The 25,228-nt window shown below is 40.4% G+C and overlaps 1 protein-coding gene across 18 annotated transcripts in view; it reads right to left on the reverse strand.

Moving 5' to 3' along the window:
• LOC120735704 (ELKS/Rab6-interacting/CAST family member 1-like) overlaps positions 1 to 25,228 on the reverse strand; it is a 158,916-nt gene that overhangs the window by 35,769 nt on the left and 97,919 nt on the right. For all 18 annotated transcript variants that reach the window (XR_005696337.1, XR_005696336.1, XR_005696339.1 and 15 more), the window contains one exon: positions 4,759 to 4,906. Coding sequence is in view for 14 of the 18 variants with exons in the window: in XM_040035275.1 (XP_039891209.1) it covers positions 4,759 to 4,906 (148 nt within the window). In the remaining 4 variants the exon portion in view is untranslated. The remainder of the gene's footprint in view (positions 1 to 4,758; positions 4,907 to 25,228) is intronic.

The following is a 25,228-nucleotide window of genomic DNA, read 5'->3' on the forward strand; positions in this document are numbered from 1 at the left end:
GTTAGATTCAGTCTACGCTATAAATGTGGTCACTACTGGCTTCGGAAAATCAAGATGGTGACAGCCATAAAATGCAAAGTAGAGCCTCCAAAGATGTGATGTTAAACCAAAGGCTGACTGCATCTTTCATATACACTCTATGCATTTAACACATAATATGTGTCAGGAAAAATCAGTTGTTAATATTTGAAATACACTGCACAGTCCAGGATCCATGAATACCAGTGATTTGCTGTAAATTCATCAGAAATTTACCATTGCATTGGATTTCTCCCATTGGCACAGGTGGATTTTGTGCTAGGCAGGCAAGACCAATCCAGTTGTATCATATATTTGGGTTGTCACATGCACTTACGGCAGGTATGTTGAGAAATGTTTAGGGCTTCAGCAGATGTGTGAAAACTGCTTTAGAGGGAAGAGGAAGGAGACTGTGGGATACACAGGAGAGTGAAGAGAGCTGAAGTTACCTTGATCTACAGCCTCCTGCAGCTGGGGGTCAAAGGTTAACATGCAGGAAAAGCTTTCAGGGACACAGGTGTGTTTTAACGTATGCAGCATAAGCGCAACAAATACAAATCTTCTTTGCTTGTATTCACTGGTTTATTAGTCTGTTCTGACTAAATGTGCTTACAATCGCCATATCATTAGTACACAGCATTAATACGTTGCAATGGATTAACTGAAATAGTTTCAATTTATAATAAATCTCATATTAGATAGGGTACGATCAATTCTACATGCCTGTTACTACACAAACAGCTCCATGGCACGAGAAATGTAATTCTCTGAATTTAACCTGCTCTGTAGTGGGGTCTGACAGCTCTGCGGCATAGGTTACTGTGCTGTGTGAAACCCAAATTCAGACCAGACTGGAAACAGTATTTAAGCACTCCATCAAAAAACACCCCAACTCTGACCTGTGACTCACTGAAGAGTGGTCGTCGTCAAAAAACAAACTTCAAAAACTTTTTCAAACAACTTTTCTAACACACGCATAAGTGAACCGCATTCATAAAACTGCAAACCCAGAGTATTAACCCAAAGTTAGCTTGCTAACTGAAACACTACCTGCCACATGAGGCCTTACGACAACCAGAGTTTACTCTTCATCAAAAAACTTAGACTCAGTTTTAATTTTATGCTATCACTCTGCCTCTGTCCACTTGTCAGTTAATTTATAAGCATCTAAAAGTCGATCCGTGACACAAGAAAATGCTACATAAGCCTCAGCTTACTTGATAACATTGCAAACAGATGCATGTGTACACACAGGAATACTGAGGAAGTCTCCGCTGTGATCCATCACTGGAGACTGAACATTATGGCTCTACAGAGAATGGGAGCGAGAGAGAGAGTGAGAGACTTGGAGCTGTGCAAAACGTTACACACCCTTGCATGCATGCGCACACTCATAGCTGCAGACAGTTGAGTCTCTGTGTTGTCAGTAACCACCTTCGAGACCCTGAAGTGTCATAAATGACTTCAAATAGAACGCGGAGACGGAGACGAGATGGAGGGATGAGGAAGGAAAAAAGAGAGAGGGTGAGGACTGTTACTCTGACTTCATTTGACACTACTTTCTAACACCTTGCACTTCTCTCTTAAACATCTATTCAAACACTGTGGCGTGCAAATGTTGCTTTTCTTTTGCATAGCCAATGCTTGTCTTTTTGAAACCTCGGAGCTTCCATACATTAAGTCAACTTTTGGCAACATTGAACACGAAAGTCTTGTGATAGCATTTGTATTCTAGGGGTCTTTATGACAAGTTAATCTGAACCATGGGATTTTGAAGTGAGTGTAAAGCTCTACGATTTTTGCTTAGTTATGATTTACCATGTGTCGTTATCATATCTGTATGCCTGGTGTGCACTGTGCTTATGAGATTGCTGATTGCACACAGAGTATGCTTAGATAATACATTTTTATATGATCTAAGCGAGTTTAACAGACAGTTCCACCAGTCAAAGTTACATTTCGTGCAACTATCAAATTTAAAAAAAAAACTTGGATGGTATTTCTGTAGGGTTCCTTTGTCTGGGATGTATTGGCAGTAATTGAGCAAAACATAAAATGGAAAGCCTGGTTGGATAGTGCAACAGATAACAAAGGTCAAAGGTCAAATTAAAAAAAAAAAAGTAAAATGTAGAAAAACAGTGCAAAAAGAGGAGGGAAGGAAAAAAGTTAGAAAGGGATTCCCTGTACAGTAATTTTCCTGTTTTTTCACACTTCCATGTATAATTTAACAGCTGAATTTTGTTAAGATCAGTCCTGGGGTTGTTATTATGTATAATGTATGAAACGTAACACCTTTAGTATTTGAGTTCTTCCACAAAGCTGACAGCAAAGTTGGTGAAAACTAATCCCAAATGTACTTGACAGAAAACATCTGTTCGACTGTAATTATGAAAGGGCTTGTGAATGATGCTACAAGCCTGACAGTTAAGCCTGACAGTCTCTGCTTTTATTAGCTGCTAAAAATCAAGCTTTGGCTGTGATAGAAGTAGACTCATCTTGAGCATCATAACTCTCTGTTTGGGGTTATTTGCTACTAGCTGCGTGTTTTAGCAAGTTCCTTTGTCAACGTGAAGCATGTTTTCTATCGATTTGGACTCCACACTTTGTTGCCCCTGGTCTCTGCTCATATTTGTGATATTCATGGACAGTATCTCATGACCTAGCCAGAGTGAGTCGGGTGTCCATTATGGAAACCTCAGAATAGTATCCTTGCTTTTTGCAGACGATGTGGTTCTGTTGGTTTCACTGGCGCGTAATCTTCAGCATGCAATGGAGTGGTTTGCATCTAAGTGTGAAACAGCCTGAATGAAAGACAGCACCTCCAAGTCTGAGGCCATGGTTCTTTGCCAGGAAGTGGTGGAGGTCTCTGGCTCCCTTTGGTTTGAGGGAATAACTGTCCCAAGCAAATGCTTTCAAACATCAAGAATCTTAATCAGGAAGTGGAACATGAGGTGGATTGTTGCGGCATTAGAAGGAGCACAGGCGTTGGACTGGACTGGTAATAAAGAGATAAGCCAAAATCCATCCATCCATCCATCCATCCATCTTCTTCCGCTTATCCGGGGCCAGGTCGCGGGGGCAGCAGCCCAAGCAGACCTCCCTCTCCCCAGCCACCTCCTCCAGCTTCTCCGGGGGAACACCAAGGCGTTTCCAGGCCAGCTGAGAGATATAATCTCTCCAGCACGTCCTGGGTCTGCCCCGGGGCCTCCTCCCAGTGGGAAATGCCCGAAACAGCTCACCCAGGAGGCGCCCAGGGGACATCCTTGTCAGATGCCTGAACCACCTCAACTGGCTCCTTTCAATGTGGAGGAGCAGCGGCTCTACTCTGAGCCCCTCCCAGATGGCCGAACTTCCACCCTATCTCTAAGGCAGAGGCCAGCCACCCTTCGGAGGAAGCCCATTTCTGCCGCTTGTAGCCGCGATCTCGTTCTTTCGGTCACCACCCACAGCTCATGACCATAGGTCAGGGTAGAGACGTAGATCGACCAGTAAATTGAGAGCTGCGGTTTTACACTCAGCTCTCTCTTCACCACAACAGACCAGTACAGCGTCCGTATCACTGCAGCCGCAGCACGAATCCGTCTGTCGACCCAAATATACTCATTCATACATTGCTTTTTACAGAACTTTGATCTAATATTCTGACACTCTTAATTAATGTATTAATGTATCAAGGGCAAAATGAAGAATCTTGTAGACACAGGGGATTAGTAGACACCCCTAAGCCACAGCTGTCTCATCAGAGATCCGGTTAGGGTGCCTCCTGAGCACCGACCTTTGGAGGATTTACAGGCAGACCCAACTGAGGGGACATCCAGAACTTCCTGAAGAGACTTTATATGTTTTCTGACCTTGTGGAATAAGAAATATGCTTCTTAGCCACTGTCTATCACAACCTTCCTTGGTAGAAGGATGGCTTATGGTTTATGGCCTACCATAAACAAAAGTTAAGGTGTATATTCATTTAATACTGAAAGTTATCTACATTTACTACTGTGACATTAAACTTAAGCTCCACTAAAAAGTATAGAGCACCTCATCGTATACTTCGTTGGTTAAGCAAGTTAATAAAAGTAATATCACATCCAGAGAAATGATGAGACATACAGAGGAGAGAACAGTAAAGAAGAAATCCACCAAACTCCCAGTAGGCTCATTCACTAAGGAGTTGGTTATTTCAAAAGACCCACGAGAACCTTAACTGCGTTATGGAGTGTGTGTGTGGGAGTGTGTGTGTGTATGAATAGACCTCTGTGTGGAACCACAGAGGCATTTGGTCATGTTTATATCCTTGTTTTTGGCCTGAGGGAATGTGTACACATTGGTGTGAGCATTTGTGTGCTTGAACTTATTAACATCTAACCATGCCAGTAAGGTGACATGCAAGGTTTTGTGTGTGTTAGTGTGCATGTGTCTGCGGACAGAACATTTACATAAATACCAGTTCATAAGAAAATGTTGTCACCAGAACTCTGCTGAAGTTCAGAACTCTGTGTGTGCATGTGGTGAGAGTAGGAGTGGTAGGTTAATCCTAAATTTACCCTTCGTGGCTGGAGTGCTGCGGTTACATCTGGACTCAGTTTCTCTCTGCCAGTCTTGTTTTTCTTTACTACTCTTGTCACTGTCACCTCACCTGTGTCCCCCCTGCTTTTATTTACATTTTTTTTCCAGATTTGGAACCTGCATTCCTCTCAAAAAGCTTTCCTGGTTTTTCCTTGGATGTCAGTGTTTGAGTCTTACCTGCTGTTTGAGCTGTTGAACCAGACTATCCTTCTCCCTCTTCAGAGCTGCGACCTCTTCCTGGGTTTTCTTCTTCTTGGACGAGGAGAGCTCCAGCAGGGCGATATTGGCGTCTTTCTCACTTATCGCTGCCAGGAGTGCCTCTTGCCTGCGCAGAGACCAATTGTGATTAGTAAAGCATTCATTTTTATTAAAATTACATCAAAAGAAAGGAAAACTGTTGCTTCACACACATTCTTAAAAGCATTTAATAACGCTCCTCGCCATAAAAAATATTATGAAATAATTTTTCACTAAGAATGTTTCAGGAGTAGTGCAGCTCCTGGTCTAGTTGTGGTGTTAATGACACTGAAAAGTTACAATGACATTACTTTAAGTTGAAACTATCTGTGGTTAATCTAGCGTTGGACACAAGATGCCTCTTTGTGTCAACACAGATTAAAGCCCAGTCTTTTCCACCTGTTTCTGTTTGAATGTAGAAATTGCAGGAATAGATCACCTTAAACTCTGAACCAGTACAACTATAACCAACGGCGTGGTTGTAGACTAATTTAGGTGAAGGAACCCTTTAATTTTATGGCGAACCCATGATGTGTCAACCAGAAGAGCACACTCATCTTAACCACACTTAAGCTCTATATTATGAAAAAACAAGGAAGACTCTTGATGGTGACTATGATGCAGAGCATGCAAACAAGAGTTTTACAGTATTGTTGCTTAGACTCACCAAAATACCAGATGTTCATTAATGCAAATATCTAATCAACCAATCATATGACAGCAACTCTGTGCATTTAGGCATGTAGACACAGTCAACACGACTTGCTGTGCAAACCAACCATCAGAATGGGGAATGAAGGTGATCGAAGTGACTTTGTATGGTTGTTTGTGCTAGACGGGCTGACATGAGAAACTGCTTTACCTACTGGGATTTTCCTGCACAGGGTTTACTTAAGAATGTTCACGAAAAGATAAAAGATTCAGTGAGCAGTGGTTCCCTGTACAAAAATGCCAGAGGAGAATGGCATCAATCAGGAACTCAAATAACCACTTGTTGCAATCAAGGTATGTTGAAGAGCATCAACACATCAAAGCTTAAAGCAGATGGGCTACAGCAGCAGGGGACCACACACTGAATGCATCGTTTAGGCACTGGAGCCTACTTGAGTGTTGTTGCTGACCATGTCTATCCCTTTATGACCACAGTGTACCCATCTTCCATCAGGATAATGAACTACATTACAAAGCTCATATAATCTCAAACTGGTTTCTTAAAAATGACAATGAGTTTTCAAATGACCCACACAGCCACCAAGTCATAGTCCAATAGAGCACCTTTGAGATGTGGTGCAATGGGAGATTTACATCCTGGAAGAACTGTGTGATGCTGGAAATGGTAAATGGTCTGGTTCCTGTATAGCGATAACTTCATTCAGCTTCATTTACAAATTCATAGAAGGACTTTTTTTCTATGCTTTTTCAATGTAACTGCTTTCTATCTAACATTCATACACATTCATACTCTCATAGATGCATCAGTGTTTCCAGCACTTTGCTGAATCTATGCCACAAAGATTTTAGGCACTTGTGGAGGTAAAAGGGTGCCTAACAAACAATATGTTCCTTACAAAGTGCCAAGTGAGTCTACTTCCCATTGGTTCTTATCTGATATGTCTTTATTTTACTCATCTAACTTTTTGCACTTTTTGATTGGCTCTTCCTGCATAAACAGTTTTAAAATAAGAAGATACATGACAATGATGAAAAACTAGGGAGAAAATAGGGACAATCGTGAAAGTGCATATTTTCTAACTTGGTTGTAAACACAAAACTCCCAAGTCCCCAGTATTCCAAGAAGGGCTAAGAGCATATATTTGATATTATCTGCAATTAGCAATTATGTAAAAATGTATTTTCAAGTCTCTATATGCCTCTCTCTCCCTCCGTTTCCATACCATTCTCTAGTCCCTGTCTCCATTTCCAGCCATTTTGACTCCGTCTATCTTTCCCTCCTGCCTGGATGATCTGGTTGACAGATAGATAGCATTCCATGTGGTCGAGAAGCACCAAGCCACATCCCATTCATCCCATCAGCCACAAATTGGACAGAACCACATTCAAGGACACCCAACGTTAAGAATTCTCAAAATTATATCTGTTTTCAGTCTAAATCGCTGCTGTTTTTTCCACAATCCCATAATGCTCCTATAAAGACTTGCCACACACAATCAAACAAGCACATGAACACATAAAAAATGCAACGTTGCAAAAAAAAAAAAACATGTAAAAAGTGGAACACATTCACTTTTCACTTTACTTTTTGTAAAAGTGTCTTTTTGCAAATACAGTTTTAAGACATTTAAATGTTAAAGTAAACTCAAAAAGAAGAAACCAGAGTGCATCAACAACTCACGAATTAGGCAAAAAATGTCAAGGGTTTGGACATACAGGGAGTGCGGAATTATTAGGCAAGTTGTATTTTTGAGGAATAATTTTATTATTGAACAACAACCATGTTCTCAATGAACCCAAAAAACTCATTAATATCAAAGCTGAATATTTTTGGAAGTAGTTTTTAGTTTGTTTTTAGTTTTAGCTATTTTAGGGGGATATCTATGTGTGCAGGTGACTATTACTGTGCATAATTATTAGGCAACTTAACAAAAAACAAATATATACCCATTTTTTAATCAATAAAACTGTTTTTTAATATCTTGCTGCATTTTGTATAAGTTCATACTCAAGTTTAAATAAACAACAGCACTAAAGCTATTCTGTTATACCTGTGTGTAAAAAGTACACTGCGCCCAAAATATTTCATAGTTCAGCAATACTGATCAATCTAATAAACTTAAACCTGCTCCATCCTCCCTATTCTGGTATTTTAAAGAGTACTTAGCAGAAATATTAAGCAACCTAACTAATAGGGTTGCAAACTACCAGCAAAAAAAAATAAAAAATAGGGAACCACCCTCCACCCTCCACTTCGTGATGCTTAATCGATGTAATCAACTTTAATTTGATGCAGTGTGAAAAAAAAATGCACAGAAATCAATTATTTTTTCAAGAATAATTAAATAGATTCAACATCTTTCTTCAACAGAATTGCAGAATTCACAGATGGTACTTTCCCAAAGGAAAAAGTACTATAGCTTACTAGGGTATATTAGACTTAACAGTTACTATATACAGTAATGGACTTCTATACATTTTACATCAGATTAAAACTTTGGGTGTAAGATTCAGATAATTATTTATTAAAAGCTAGACATTTTAAATGAGAATAAGAAAGAAAAGTATGTCTTTGTGCCCCCTTTTCCCTGTTAATGCCCTATCAGCCCCCCTGGCTAAACTTTGCTAGATCCGCCCCTGCACAGTTACCAGCCGTCAGCTGCGTAGAAAAAGATCCTCGAGTAGAAAGTAATATTAAATAAATTCTAACAACAGCTTATCAAGCTTAAACGTGCTGCTGTTGTTTAGCCGCTGGTTTCCTCTTTCTGGTGCAAAGTGGGCCAAAAGCAAAGAAGAGAGACGGAGTCGCGACAGAAAAGCCGATCAGCTGATCATTAAGCAGTTTCATGAAGTAGCGGCAGGAGAGAGAGAGAGAGAGAGAGAGAGAGAGGCACTTGCTCCATATATCGGTTGTTAAGCTTAAGGCGGGAATGCTTTACAAACATTCAGAGTTTCAATTATTTATTTTACCAGTGAAACCAATATAACATCTCCACATTCACAAATATACATTTCTGACATTCAAAAACAAAACAAAAACAAATCAACGACCAATATAGCCACCTTTCTTTGCAAGGACACTCAAAAGCCTGCCATCCATGGATCCTGTCAGTGTTTTGATCTGTTCACCATCAACATTGCGTGCAGCAGCAACCACAGCCTCCCAGACACTGTTCAGAGAGGTGTACTGTTTTCCCTCCTTGTAAATCTCACATTTGATGATGGACCACAGGTTCTCAATGGGGTTCAGATTAGGTGAACAAGGAGGCCATGTCATTAGTTTTTCTTCTTTTATACCCTTTCTTGCCAGCCACGCTGTGGAGTACTTGGACGCGTGTGATGGAGCATTGTCCTGCATGAAAATCATGTTTTTCTTGAAGGATGCAGACTTCTTCCTGTACCACTGCTTGAAGAAGGTGTCTTCCAGAAACTGGCAGTAGGACTGGGAGTTGAGCTTGACTCCATCCTCAACCCGAAAAGGCCCCACAAGCTCATCTTTGATGATACCAGCCCAAACCAGTACTCCACCTCCACCTTGCTGGCGTCTGAGTCGGACTGGAGCTCTCTGCCCTTTACCAATCCAGCCACGGGCCCATCCATCTGGCCCATCAAGACTCACTCTCATTTCATCAGTCCATAAAACCTTAGAAAAACCAGTCTTGAGATATTTCTTGGCCCAGTCTTGACGTTTCAGCTTGTGTGTCTTGTTCAGTGGTGGTCGTCTTTCAGCCTTTCTTACCTTGGCCATGTCTCTGAGTATTGCACACCTTGTGCTTTTGGGCACTCCAGTGATGTTGCAGCTCTGAAATATGGCCAAACTGGTGGCAAGTGGCATCTTGGCAGCTGCACGCTTGACTTTTCTCAGTTCATGGGCAGTTATTTTGCGCCTTGGTTTTTCCACACGCTTCTTGTGACCCTGTTGACTATTTTGAATGAAACGCTTGATTGTTCAATGATCACGCTTCAGAAGCTTTGCAATTTTGAGACTGCTGCATCCCTCTGCAAGATATCTCACTATTTTTGACTTTTCTGAGCCTGTCAAGTCCTTCTTTTGACCCATTTTGCCAAAGGAAAGGACGTTGCCTAATAATTATGCACACCTGATATAGGGTGTTGATGTCATTAGACCACACCCCGTCTCATTACAGCGATGCACATCACCTAATATGCCTAATTGGTAGTAGGCTTTCGAGCCTATACAGCTTGGAGTAAGACAACATGCATGAAGAGGATGATGTGGACAAAATACTCATTTGCCTAATAATTCTGCACTCCCTGTATTAGACTTGAAGTGAAATTGGTAATTCGTTTTCTGGGGGATGTGCTAGAAAACGGCAGCTCCAGCTTTTTCCAGATTCCACAGGGCACCTTTAGTGGTCTTATAGAGTCCATCGTTTAGCAGTTCAGAGCTTTTTTGGCAACACGTGAAAAAGTAACAGCATATTTGGCAGAGGTGTTCATAATGTTTGAGCCAAAACACAAAAATCCACACTGATGCAGACAGAGGTATAATTTATTAGCATTTTTTAGATTCCAGTTCTGAGCGCTTTTTCTCTTTACTCAACGCGCAATTAAACCCTCCCTCTCTCCCTGTCACATACACACAGAGAGATACAGCGGTGCAACAAGGAATGCAGTGATGAGGGTGTCTAAAAGAAGACAGATTACATGTTTAGACTGTGTGAAGACCCACAGATTCTTTGGTCAACCTCATGGACCAAACTGTCAGTGTACAAATGTCCTATCATGCATCTAAACTGACAGGGGAAGCTGGGACATGGGTCGGTAGATTAATTTCCTGGCCAAATTAGGTGCTGTCAGGTATCCCAGTGTTTAATAATAAAATGAGTTATTTGAATATTTTGGTTGTTTTTTTTGTTTTTAGTGATAGAGTGAGGGAGGGAGGGAGATCAAAGACCTACAGGTGAAGATCAAACACTACAAACTAGGGACAAATATCATTTGGATATGTTTGATGCCTTAATTATTTGCAGCATATTTACTGATAACTCAGTAAGTAAAAATGTCATTTGCATGTATTAGTGTTTCATTTTATCTTATGAGCCATGAGAAGACCTGCTGATATTAGAAATAACTAAAATTCTTATTATGATATGAAATTTAAAATAAAGAGCAATCAGTGAACTATATGCGATTGATACTTAATCCCATTTATGCCAGTTATACATTAATGTATTGCTTTTCTTTATCCTCCTAAGACCCGAACTCTTTCATGGCATGTATTTTTAATTTCTCTTTGCTATTTGGGCTGATTGGGGCCTGATGAATGTAAAAACAAAGAATTATGTTTTTTGGTTTCTTTTAACCTGATTTTTGTTCCTGAGAAAAATTAGATCCACATATGAGGACACTCGCTTTAAATTTCGATAGAACAGTGGTAGTATAACGTCCTCGTAAGTATAGCAATATTTAGTATTTTGGTCTAGACAACCCAAAATGTGATGTCCACATATGTGGATGCCAGGTCCTAGGAGTTTAAGGTTTTTATACCACACTACGCATCATGCAATCAAAAAAATAAGCGTCTTTAACTCTATGAAATACTTTTCCTTGCTATTACTAAGAATGGTCTTTTTCTTCGTCTGTGAGCCAATCAATTAAATACTTTTTATACAAACATTAGCACATGGACTTTTTCATTCCAGACTGTGAGACACTGGAACAGTCTCACAGTCTTTCCCCTTTCCTTTTATACAAACACCGGTACACAGATTCTGACTCACACGTATGCAGAGAGGCTAATGGAACATTACTCTTGTTAAAGCTAACAGTGCGTCTAGTTTTATACCATATCTGAGGGTTACCTGCCAGCACAAGGCGCTTATAAACCCCTGGTGATAAAATGATATTTATTCCAGATGCACTTGTCTCATTCTGGGCCTCTCTGTGGCTCTCCCTTCTTCTCCGTCTGACACACACACACACACACACACACAGAAACACACTCTCTATGCTTGACATTCCCAGCTAAGCACATGCTTATGACAACTGATGGTTGTGGCTACTGCTATTGCTATGTAATTGTTAAAGACAACTGTTTCGAGTGCAGCACTCTTTTGCTGAATCTTTGGATGATTCTACTGTGAAAGGGCCCTTAAAACATAGTATGCTCTTGCCACTGTTGGCAATCTGTCCTTATCATTAAAAATAACAAAGACAACGGAGCCAGCACATTGCGGAGGAAAGGGTCCCAGTGGACGTGCAGCCTTAGATCTGTAACTCCCCTTTCAAGTCTTTCCGAAGCAACAGGATGGAGGAAGGTCTACTAACAAAGAATAATATCTTGTTAAAGAGGTTAGTTCTTTCATACTGTAAGTTTTCCATTTTGGAATACACCTTTTGGATTAAATCCTGTGGTAATTTTACACTAAACGTCTCAGTGACTACTTGACGTTGTGTTGGCAGTAGTGTATATATACACACGGTATCTGTCATAGGATTTTGTGTTGATGAGCTCTTTTCTCTGTCTGTTAAGCCAACAAAAGCACTGTATTAGAAAAACACATTCCTTGTTATTTATTTCAATATCACTGCTGTGATGGTGCAGTGGGTGAACCAAAAAGATTTGCCATTGAAATAACATCATATATAACATGCTGATGAGACAACTTAACAATATTCTCACAGCTAGATTCCTGAAAGATTATTGTTGGATGGAATAAGCTCCATCCTATAATTCATTAGCTTGCTGAAGCACCTTAACAGGCCAAGCTTTGGACAGCTGGCCTCTCATTTGACACAACTGAGGATACTTTGGAATACAGAGGAGTTCATAGCTGACTCAGTGACTGCAAGGTGCCCAAACAAGCCTAAATCATCACCCGTCCTCCACCATTTAATATCAAGTGTTTGTGCTGATACACTGTGTTTGGTATTTGCTAAATGTGATGCTGTGCATTATGGCCAATCATCTGCACTTTGGTCACATCTGTCAAAAGAACATTGTTCCGGAAGTTCTCTGGTGTGTAAACTTTTTAGAGTGAAGATCTCTTGGAAACTTTCTAAGCATATTTGTTCATTCTTTTCTTTAATTGTACCGTTATGAACTTCAACATTTAACATGCTAACTGAGGCCAGTAGAGTCTGAGATGTAGCTTTTGGGTTTTTTCTGCAGTTTCGTCTGAGCATTGCACGGTCTGACCTTGGGGTGAATTTGCTGGGACGTCCACTCCTGCAATTGTATTAATATACTCCTAAATGCTCCAGATCAGCAAATTGCCAAAACGAATGCTTGTATAGAGGTGCTGGCATTTGCTGTTAATTGATTAATGAAGTGCATTTGATTAGGAACACCTGGCTGTTACTTAGATTCTTAAATTCCTAGCAGTAAAGTCTGGTTAGTCTGGTCCCATGATTACTTTCTTTTCCACATGACATGAGAAACACTGAAAAACACTAAAAACTACTCCAATGATAAGTTTACTGAGTTGTCATCGTAAATTCACACATACTGGTCCACCTGCCCGTTTCTCCCCCCACATCCTATCGCCAGACAAGGGATCAGATTTACTAAGCAGAAAAAAATGAGGGTGAGACTGTAACTGGAAACAAAAAAAGCACAGATTTCAATGGAAAGTTCTGGGGCTCATCTACTAATGTGCAAAATGATGACACAGCTTGGAACTTGTACTCGGACAAATATAACGTAGGAGCTGTATTTATGTTTTCTTGGGGGAAAAAAACATGACAGCGCAGACCACAGAGAGGCAGAAGAATGAGATGTTTTCTGTGGTAGAAATTGCAGGTGTCAGTGGAGGAAGTAAATAGCAACTGCTGCTAAAAAAAAACAAAAAACCTCATAATTGCAATGTCCATTCTGCTCACAGAAGGAATATCTGAAATTCACTGAGGTCAGTGAGGGCAAGGTAAATGGAGTCTACAGGGGAACGTGTATTCCATTGACGAAATTTATAAGACAGCATGAACAGTAAGGAGATGCACAAAGTAGATATCGCATTTATAGAATACCATAAACCTGAATCTGACTGGTAGCCTACATTTGCTCTACTTCTATGTTTTCTTATTGTTTTTTCTTTTACACCATCAGGAATTGTATACACACACACATACACTTACACACTTTATCAATATTTCTTACTGCAGATGATGACGTATAATTCACCTAAATCCCCTCTCCCCAGATTTAGCCTGAAACTCTCACAAACACAAGCCACAAAAATAACTTCTGTCCACACCTTTCCATCACTACCTTTTCACTCTGTAAATCCCGACAGTAGCTTTCAGTGCCAAAGAGCTTCGGTCTAGTCCAGGAACTGATTTACTGTCTTCTCAAAAAACATTTGCCAGTGGTGACTTCAATATAATTTTATGTGTAAATTTATGGCCATGGAAAATAAATCATGGTTAAAGTTAGAGACATATAACAATGGGAAAAAATTAAATACATGATATATGCAAGACAGGCTGGAGTAGGAAAATATATTTATTACTCCAACAACTGCAGCTGCGTGATGGCATGCAGGCTTTGCAACCAGATTGAGGTTGCTTGTGACAATGACCACCACCCTTATCCACCACCTCGCTATATTGGACAGCCTTCTTATCATAAAGGGATGTAAACTGTTGGGAATTGTCAACTATCGGTGTAATTCATTGGCCAGGAAATGCTGACTAAAGATTCCAGTCCTACAGACAGTCCATATTTTTTCATTTAAGCTTTTTACAAGTTATTAACAAGTTTCCATCTAAAATTTCTCTCACTTATTCTCTATCAGTACTCCCCACCCACACTGCAGCTCTCGTTTCCATCATTTCCTTTCCCTCATCCTTCACCACTCGTGCTATCTCTCTGTCTGTAAAGAAGACTGGAGGAATTCTTTCCGTCATATGGCCGGTCGTGTGCCATGATGTCATCGCTGTGGCGACAAGGCAGACAGTAAGCAGATATACACAAATGCACCAGGCACCTGACCCCAGCCCCAACACACACACACAAACACACACAGGGGCTCTCTCCTTTCTAAAACCACTTAAGGCCCCTCACTTTATCACAAACCCTAATGCCTGGTCTTAGATCACTCGCATTTTTCTACACACACACACTAAAGCAGCTTCCCATGTACGCTGCATTATCTCTTCATGCTGTTGCCCTTTAATGCAATCTGCCATGTGTATATGTGTGTTTGTGCCTATACTACTGCATTGGTATTTTGTGTAAGGGTGTATGTGCATGCTCACAGGCTCTCTGTGTGTATTCAAAGCCTTATTCCTTGCATTAGTGTCTATATGACTGAAGTGTGTGTATGTGTGTGTGCCCCTGTGTCTGTAAAGTAGATTCAGTGCAGTGTGATACTGGCCAGTCTCTTTCAAAGACAAACACAGAGCTATTTTAGAAATAATCCCCGTTCTCTGTTCTCTGTTTCCGACTGAACAAAAAAGCTCTCCATTGTTTTCTGTGACACTGTCTGCTCTGGTTACCCTCGAGGCTGCTTGCAGGACGCCAGAGTTGACTCGTTAACCCCTGTATTACGCGGTGCGTGTCAAGCACTGTGATGGGACGTTTTCTTTAAAAAAAAAACAACAATATTTATGAATTGTTAAGACTTTTTAATCGCACTTAAACTTTTTTCTCTCCCTGGTGCATAGTACTCCCCGCAAAACCAGCTCGACCCCTACTTGACCAGTGTTGAGAAATAAGTGAGTTTCGAGGTAAGCAAAAACAGCAAATTCACTTAGCTGGCGACTGGGGATTCGGAAAAATATGTTAATTACACTCTATAATCACGTTAACCATCAGTGCTTTGGTTCTCTTTAAACAAAAGCAGACAGGAAAGTTTTGAAAACAGCGAAACAAAGAAAATCAAACTCATTCCAATCTCCACAAACTGAGATAATTCTTATTATTTATAGAATTTATGTAGCAGTTAAAGGACTGTGTCTGCTCTCCATTAACCCTGTAGATCTGCCCATGCCACTTCTGAGCTGCTTCACCAGAAGATGAAAGAAGTTAGAGAATTACAAATTTGTGAGCTGGTTTCTGTTTTATAGGCTGAAGAGATGCCTTAAAATATATCCAACTGCATTGCATAGAACGGAGCTTTTTTTGGTTTTTTATCTAACCAACCAATAAGATGAGTCGATCAGGCCAAAGGAACCAATTTAGATGCTCCAGATAAACTAGAGCAAAAGCTGGCATACTAAAGTTGACAGCATTGCTATAAAACTTCAACTTCTTACTTCAGCTTCGATACAAATTTGTCTGGGGAAAAAGAAATATATGATCAAACCTTTATCGGGTGTTCTTTTTCTCAAATTTTCTTTATTGTGGTCTATGTGTCAGGGCATAAAATGTGTAAATGTGCTCATTTTGAGCCCTGCTGTAAAAAGAGGGCACTGCAGTGGTGAACAGTGTAGTTTCACAGCAAGGTCCTGCTTGTAGGTAGTTTGAACCCAGGACCATCTTGCTATGAGGTGACAGTGGCTACTGAAAAAGACTGGGGCGCCTTTCTGTGTGTAGTTTTGTATGTTGTCCCTGGGTACTCCAGCAGTCCAACAACACACGTTAGGTTGACTGGTGATTATAAACTTGCTGTAGATGTGAATGGTAGTCTGTCTCTCTGTTTTAGCCCTGTAATAGACTGCTGACGTGAACAGGCTATATCCTACTGGGGTAGGCTCCAGCTTCCCTGTGATCCTGTATTGGATAAGGAATTAAGAAAATCAAGTGGTATGGATATTTTGTTTTTAACAGACACGTATAAGGTACTAATTGGATAGGCTTGGATCACACTTAGACACATCACACTGAAGAACATAAATTAACCCTGGAGAACCAATGGGGTCAAATTTGACCCCATGGTTTCCCTAGGAAACCAATGGAGAACCATTGGTTCCCCATTGGTTCTCCAGGGTTAAAAAAAATTCAGACCTTACCAACTTAGCTTGAAGGTGACTTTAGAGAAAAATTGACACATGAAATTTGGAAATTGTGTGAACAGGCATACCATTAACTAATGATAAAAAAATCCAGTTTCCTGCTTTTTCTCTTTTGTGCCAACACGTTTGTGCATGAGGAAGAAACAGGGAAGCAGCGAAGGGGCAAAAGATTGGCTGTGATATTTTTGTTGAATGTCAGCTAAAAGATAATTTTTTACAAAGAGGAGAGTGCAAAGTAGAAATGAGAAGAATAAAGCTGTCTGTCAGTTGTGGCTAACAACACGTGAACTCACACATATTGTGCAAACAGACACACAGAAACAGAGGTAGTGCTAAGATATTGATTGGAGAAATCTGCGATAGAGAAAGGAAAAAAAGGACTTCCTCGTTTTTGTTTTTTAAACCTTTGCTGATACGCTTTTAGCTCCGTTTCCGACAATCCTCGCATGCATAAGCACATCTCTTTGGTTGGTTCTGCTGCTCATGACTGTGCATAATCTAATTGTACGTGAGGATGTAAAATTAATAGATTTCTCCTCTTTCTCTCTCTCTCTCTCTGTCTCTCTCTCTCACACACACACACACACACACACACACACACACACACACACACAGTTTCTGGGTCTCCTGAGTGGGTAGTATTTCTCTCCCAGCTGACAACTTCTGTCCTGCGGCAGACAACCAGCAAGTAGACAACTCATCTGCTTCAAGCCCAGCTCCCTCACTTTCTCTGCCTCTCTCTCTTACGCGCGCGCACACACACACACACACACACACACACACACACACACACACCATACATTAAATATATACAGCCAGATTTATATCTGACATGGAGTTAATAGTTCCTGTAAAGCAAGCCTTTGCTCCACTTTGCCCTCTGCTCTTAGACTGCACTGCAGTACACTACACAAACTCCCAAACACAAACACTCTGCTTTATAACCCTACAAGAGAAAACACAGTGCAACGAACGCACACATCGGAGCAGGTTTTATGAAACATTTGTTACTACTGGCCTGCCATGTGTGGACCATCAAAGTTAAGCCAATAAATCTCTGGTTTATAGTAAACTATTTACTGTAGCGCTCTCCTGCAGAAGGGCCAACACAAAGTTTCACTTCACCACATTATACAACTGAGGTTATTAGGGAAAATTATCGACACCTACCGACGTGGTAATGTGCGATCAAAACTTTGAAACAGTTCTCTAGGGCTGCAATAAACACATCAAAGGGATAACGCTATGCTGAAAAGGCAGAAGAATGATAAAATGATTATCGGGAATTACAGCTGAGAATGGCCTCGAAGCTTTAATTCAATGCCAAAATCCAAATCCTGTTTACTGATCTGGAAAACATACGTTCTTATCAAGACTATAAAAACTGAGAAAAATAATAATGAGTGAAAAAATGATCTGCTTGCCGTCAGCACAGCAGCCAGAGCCTGATTTGGTAGAGACTTTGTTTTATGTTTGACTGACGCTGCCTAGATTAAAGTAGCCCGATGTATAACAACACAGTGAGAACAGCAGGATTTTTTGGGCAAGAACTTTTTGAGAGCAGAGTCTGTGTCTTAAACTATAATGGAAGTGGGTCAGAGATGCTGGACATGAATAATTTAGCATGGAGAGAGAAGACGGGATGAGAGACCATCTGAGGCAAGTGTTAGGGAAATAGGTTAAAGCTGGTGCATAGGATATCTGTGTGTGTGTGTGCTTGAGTGTTTGAGAGGGAGAGAAAAGCTCCCCTCAAGGAGCTGTTGTACATCAGAGAGGCTTAAAAAAAAAAAGACAGCGAGACGGCAAACACACTCACACAGACACACACACACACACACACACATACACAGCATTGACAGGGAAGGGAATAAAATAACTGGAGGATTTGGAGGGAAAACAAATCAAAGAGACGTGAAGAAGGAGAGGCAGGGAAGCAGACACAGGAAAGGGAGGTAGAGAGACAAAGGAAGTAAGAGGGGAAGAGAGAGCAAGACGGAGAGAAGGGCAGGTGGGACTACTGCATGACAGAATGAGGATCTGTTCTTGACATATTCCCCCCTTTTTCTCGCTCCCTTTTTTCCCTCTAAAAAAAACTTCTCCCGCTCCCTCACCTCTCTTTCTCTTTGTCTGTCGCTCAGACGCTCGCACACACACACTTAAAAACACACACTGTGACTAATAAGAAAAGTGTAAAAATGCATTATCTATGGTGTGCGGGAGTTTGCTCTTCCCATGAGACCACACACACACACACAAACACAGAGATACACAAAGAAGTGTGACAAAGCTGCAGCTTTGTGCTCACTGTGGTTCTTTACAGTAAATCCATTTCTATGCTTAGCTACTGAGACCAAGACATCTGCTTACAATCTGTCAGCACAAACTCACTCCTGCCATATTAACCAGTGAAAGTAATGGACACCTGTGAGTCCCACATGTTCACTGAAGTGCAATTTATCTTATGACTACGTAAGAGTAACTGAAATCTTTCGGCTGATCTTTATCGGCGTCATACAACGCTACTGCGTGTCAGTGGATTAAGGGGAAGTAGATGGAGGTTGGATGCAACTTTCGCATCTTCTAATCCATGGCTCTCGAAGGTTTGATGAATGACTACCACTTCTGGAAGCTAGCTTGTGATGGAGGGCTTTACAGGAAAAATGTGCATGTCGAACACTTTATTGTTCAGAGGCGGGTGGTTAATGTTGCTAATTGTCCTCTTTGGACTGGTTTGAAGATTTTGAAACGTTAGTGAGAAGACTGATACATTTCCTGACCCTTGATGTAATTGTCTGTGTACTTTTTCTTTGCCATTTCACTACATCAACTATGCTTGGGCTAAATATATTACAGTACTTTATGGGCAACATAATGTGCTATCAGAGGTGGTCATTGGCCAATAGACCACACTTGGAATACTCATCTTCTAATAACACCTTAAAAACCAAAATACCCTGATCTTCAAATCACGCCGACATTCATAGATATTTACAGACAAGTGACGACTGAGCTGACACCTGCTGCACACAGAGGGAGCCTGCCCTTCAGCAGACAACCCATGTTGTAATTAGAGCGTAACAAGCATTCAGTTAAACTCCATCACTGGCTGTAGAGCTCGAACGCCGGCCGTGTGGCACATTAAACTCTCTTGTGGCGCACCGTGCTGATGGTTACATGATGGTTACTACACTGTCATCCCTGTTTTAGTGAAGTCCCTTTCCCTAAACAGCTCACTCAGGGCCATAAGATAATTAATGCAGTGAGAATTCTTTGTAAAGAAAACTATTTTAACTAGCAGTGAAAAATGTGCACACTTATGTCTGCATTCTTTAATTTGTTAAATACAAAAAAAATGATAGCACTATATAAAATTATAATTATACATTTGCAGCTTTTTCTTATTATACAATATTTGAAATTTTTTTTGGAAAAAAAAAAACTACTACTACCTACTACATTTTCAGAAATATTTGTGGGTGTTTTCTTGTTTGTTTGTTTTTTGTACTACTTGAACACTAAAGTGGCCCTCCAATGAGATGACAGCACCAGCAGTGGCCCACAGCTCATTCGATTTTCAGACGCCTGTTTGAGAGCATTGGTTAGTGAAAGGAGACTGATTGTTTTCCTGGTTATGACTGTTTAAGAGCCTCCATGATTTCTCAGTGGATTTCAATTCTCATTAATTTGTGCAAAAAAAGCCAGCCAGTGACAAGAATGCATCACTTTGTTTCTCAGCTACAACACTGCTGATGTTTTGGTTTAGCAGACAAAAAACTGTGCTCATTACAGTGAACTACAGTGAATTAAGGTGTCTATTTAGTTTGACAACAGTATATATAACATGTAGAGGCTAATACTTCATATTTGTGACTGAACTTTACCTTCTACAGAAGCAAAAACGCTATTTTTAGATTTATGCGGCGCAACACTAAACACAGCTGCTATTTCTTTACATTAGAACCAAATTAAATTTTTTTTTATCATCTTTCAATGTGAATCTTGCTCACAAAACTAAGAAAAGGCAAAACTCAAACAATGATTAAAACTATTTCACTTTGAAATATAACCCATTGTTCCCATTTCCATCGTTTTATTTCAGTTAACAATCACTTTACTGCGAGCCAGCTTTCCCAAAAAGGAGGGAAAAGTCTGAAAAGAAAATGTTATCATTACATTACAAATATTCATTATACCTATAGTTTAACCATGATTACAAAGTTGAATCATCAAACTATTTTGGTCAATTTTTAGCTTCATCTGAAGCTGAAGCCCAACATGTCTCGCATGTTGCCCAACATGTCTCGCATGTTGGGCACTGGTTTGTCACTGGTTTGTTCGGTTCTCCTCTGCCTGTCTTATACTGCACTTTTATTATTCCCAGAATAGAAATGAAATCGTCTGGCACTTCCAACATACAATCAGAGGCTTTGAAAGAATCCACGTTTTGTTTTCTGTTTTTCGATACGTTTTCTCTCTTCATCACTCCCTCTCTCTCTTTAATTGCTGTTTAATGATCTGTTTGATGGCCTGGCACACGCAACCTGTAATCAGCCCGAGGAAAAGAGGCAACTTTAGGTTTTGCCGCATCCTTTTTTCCTTTATCTGTTTTTCCTCTCCACTTGTTTCTTTTAGCTGTAATCTCCCTGTTATAAATATAACCCCAACCCCCCCACCCAACTGAGTTTAATTCAAAGAATTGGGCTACATGTCCGAAAAAATGTAGTAACAAAGCGTACATGATGCCAGCGACATGAAAGTAAACATTCACTGGTTTACAAGGATTCTTTTGTTTTTAGAAAATCAAATAAAAACAAAAACAAAAGAACACAACTTCTGAGTGAAGCGTGTCTTTTATTGTCTCTGGTTTACCGATTCAAATGTTTCAGATTCCTACAAAAAGTAAAAAAGAATCAGAACAGAGGCAGAGAGCCAGAGCGAAAGACAAAAGGGAAATACAGAGCGCACAAAAAAGTGGAGAGAAGAGAGCGAAACATAAAGCGTGGCGCCCTGATTTGAGCTTGTAAGACTAAGTGTCAAAACTGCGTGCCCCTTTTTGTCATACTAAGCTCTGAACATGTCTGTTACACACACACACACACAAACACAGACTTGCTTTGGCACACTGTGGATTAATCTCATTGCTGTCTGAGGGGATCAAAGCGCATCTCTGTGCTTGGTGTGCTGCCACGAGCATCATGTGTACATGCATTCGTGTGGGAGGATGTATTTTTATGCGTCTGTGCGTATGTGTTTGTATACATCTCCAAGCATTCCTCTGGGAGGGAAAGCTTCTCAGCAGTCTTGCTGTCTGTTTCTTTTTTTTTTGTAAACGACTGTGTGTGTGTGTGTGTGTGCGTGTCTTACACATGCAGCCATATTGTTAGTGACAGCTGTAAAAAGCAGAGATGTCATTCCATTGACAGAGCCTTCGAAAATGAGATCTTCGACTACACACACACGCAAAAGCGCAAAAAGAGAGCCCGACACGTCATCGATTAGTTTCAGTATGTAGTGACAACGGTGAAGACACGGACGGTGGGAGATATGCAGCTTGCCAAACAGAAATCAGGCAATAATGACTTTGCCAGACAGGTGTAGGCTTAAAAGAAGGGATGGCAATGGAGAGATGAATGGAAAGAGATGAAGAAAAGTGGAAGGGAGGATGCAAGGGAGGAGACAAAAAAGGAGGATGGAATGGACTGAGAGAAGTTATTTCAGGTTGAAAGATGAAGTAAAGGAGGGACGACAGGAATGAAGGGAGGGATGGCGGAAAGGGCGCAGGGGGAAGGAGAAGGAGTCTGGTAGGGAGATAAAACAGAGAACAGAGCAGCTAAGGAGAAATAAATTGAATTTATAGCATTCACCTTGAGGCATCAGCCAAGGTTCTCACTGCAGGAGACTGAAGACAGCGAAGCCGCTTCGTGTGTCTGCAGACTTTCTTTATGGCCTAATTGTACACGAGGCTCAAAATCTAGTCTTTGTGTGCACAAGTGAAAAAGACAAATGTGATATTTTTTTTCCTCAAACGGACTCTCAATCTACTAAAAAGCTTCATCTTAGTGGGTTAAAATCAGTCCAGTCTGTTGTGCGCACAGGAGATCCAGGTCTATTATATCCAGATGGAGTTTGGTGTTGCTGGGAATTTGAAGGAAAAAAATTCTCAGTGAATCACCTCCTAATACGAGATTATCACTACTTTCTCAGCCCGAGGCAGCATCCCACACACAGATTAAATAACTAAAATGTTCTGCGTCTTTCTCTGCAGAAAGGAAATAACTGCCAGTGCTGCCAGTGACTTTGTTTGCCTGTTGCTGAAAACCTTGACGTCATGCATCGTCGCCCTGATTTCTTCTCTTCTTTGAGTTTCTTCAGTGGTTTTTTTTTCTTCTGATGACCTGTTTACAACATTTGGTGCAACAGATGATTTCTGAGGTTCATAAAATGTTAAGTGAATTTTTCTTGTCTGGTAAAAATATGATCAATAAATTAGTTGCCATAAAGTTGTGCATGAAGGTAGGGCATGAAAGTAAAAGGAGGGGACATTAACCATAAAGTGTCATCTCAAAGATTGATGGATGAACGGAAGATGGAAGGCAGACAGAGATGAAGGGAATATCATTTCTTTGGGATATCATGCAGTTTTGTTGGATATGTTGTAAGTTGTTGTAGGACAGCTGTCTTTCTCCTTTTCTCTCTGCCAAAAAGACATTTTCTGCTTTTCTTTCTTTCATTTAATTTATCCTCTTACTCCTTCCCCCCTAAAGCGACTTATACTTCCTGCCCTGACCTCTTTACTGTCTTTTCTGCTGCTTCCTCTGTGAGCCCCTCGTTCTCTCCTGCACATCTCCTCTCCTCTTATCACTTTTTAATTAGGCAAATTAACATTTGACACATTATAAAATAATTTAAATAAAAAACCAAGGCTTTTGATTTCAAGAAAAGAAATGATATTTATAGATACCAGTCGTCTAGGAGGAGAAAACAATCATGGAGACATGTGTACGCTTTAATCATTATACCATGATGTATCGTGTTCTAGCCCTTTATGAGAGCAGCATAATTAGAACCCAAAATCTCTCAAAATCTCAGAATTAAGAAGCCAGAGTTTACACCTCAACAAACCCAGTTCTGTTGGAATGGAAATGTCATATGAAAATGTGGTCACTACTGACGATTGATAGATAGATAGATCGATAGATAGACCAACAGACAGACAGAATTTTATTTTGAACATGCAAATATAATTGAAATAACAAGAGAAAAAAAACCAACTTAAAAATCATTAAGTTTTCGTGTATATATCTATGTCTATATAGAATATATAGAATGTGTGTGCTCGAAAAGGAGTAAGATGAAGTTTTCCTGTTTCTACCCCCTTATTTCAAATTTCATTGCTTACAAATCCATATCCAGGATTCAACATTATTTGATCAATATATGTTTAACTATGTACAAGTCTAACACATTGAACACACACAAATAAAACCATTTTCAGCACGTAAACCAGAACAACAACAAACGACATTTTTACATAAACTAATCACGCTGTGTTTAACACCCGCTTAATCTCTGAGCTTATTTTATATTTGTGTGACAAACACCTTAATGAACACTTAAGCTTGGGTTACTCTGCCCTTGATCTATAAAAAAATAAGGACACAATGAGACAACTCAGTCACTGAGAGGAAGATTTCCTATATTCATGCAATTTATTCTTTTTGAACAATTGTGTGAATTTTTGTATTGATGTACTTTTCTTAATTTCATCTGTACAGGTGTTCCACACACTAACTCCTCTGACTGTAATGCTGTCATATTTACATTTGTCCTTACTAGAGGCTTGCTGAACATAAGGATTCCTCTCAGGTCATGAGTATTTGGTCTTTTCTGGAACAAGTTCTGAATGTTGTGATGTGAAGATTTATTTGCTGCTTTGTACATTGTTTGCGCAGTTCTGAGGTCAACCAAATCTTTAAATTTGAGAATATTTAATCTGATAAAAAGTGGATTTGACACAAACCGTGTCAGATTTCCAGCACAACATGGTGGTCATCGCTGTCACATGACAGCAACAAGGTTCTGTGGCTGAGCCTGTTGGTTGGCCGAGTCTTTGCTGTAGCAGCTTCCATTTTTTTGTCGAGTCCTTCAAAAGACAGCAACTGGAGGTTTGTAAAGATGTTTCGCGTCTCATCCAAGAGGCTTCTTGCTTGAGCTCTAAAACAACTGATGGTGACGAGAACTCACATGATGGTGGTGTGGGGCTTAGAGGTATCACACCTTGGCCCCAGTGATGGTAATGACCCACATTTTTGTTCATTATATGATTAATAGTGGGTCATTGACGCTCAGGACCACCTCCAGGGGAACAACCACAAGAGGTGAAGTCCCAGTGATTCTCCATCAGAGATGATTCAATCTCCATCATCAAAGAAGCCTCTCGGATGTGGCTAATACACCTTCGGGGACTTAAAGAAGCCCAGCTGCTTTATTTTCTCAGCACTACCATGACCTGGATGACTGAAACCTGCACGAGTTTACATGCTTTTCTTGTGCCTGCGTAGGCTTCCTCTGGGCCTTGGGTAAACTGTTGCTTCTAAATTGACCACAGTTGTTAGTATATGGTTGTCTATCTTTTTGTGGTAGCCCTTGCGACCTGTCCACATTGTATTCTGCTTCTTGCTCAGTGTCAACAAAGAGAGGCTTCATCTCCACCGCAACTCCCATTGGATAAGCAGTCAAGAAAATGCATGGATGAATGAGAAGTTCAACTGCTTTGACATGTTTAACTGTAATCTGGGTGTTTCTGTGTTGACAGGATCTG

This window comes from Simochromis diagramma, unplaced genomic scaffold (genome assembly GCF_900408965.1).
Source record: "Simochromis diagramma unplaced genomic scaffold, fSimDia1.1 OVJJ01000816.1, whole genome shotgun sequence".
Taxonomy (NCBI): Eukaryota; Metazoa; Chordata; class Actinopteri; order Cichliformes; family Cichlidae; genus Simochromis; species Simochromis diagramma.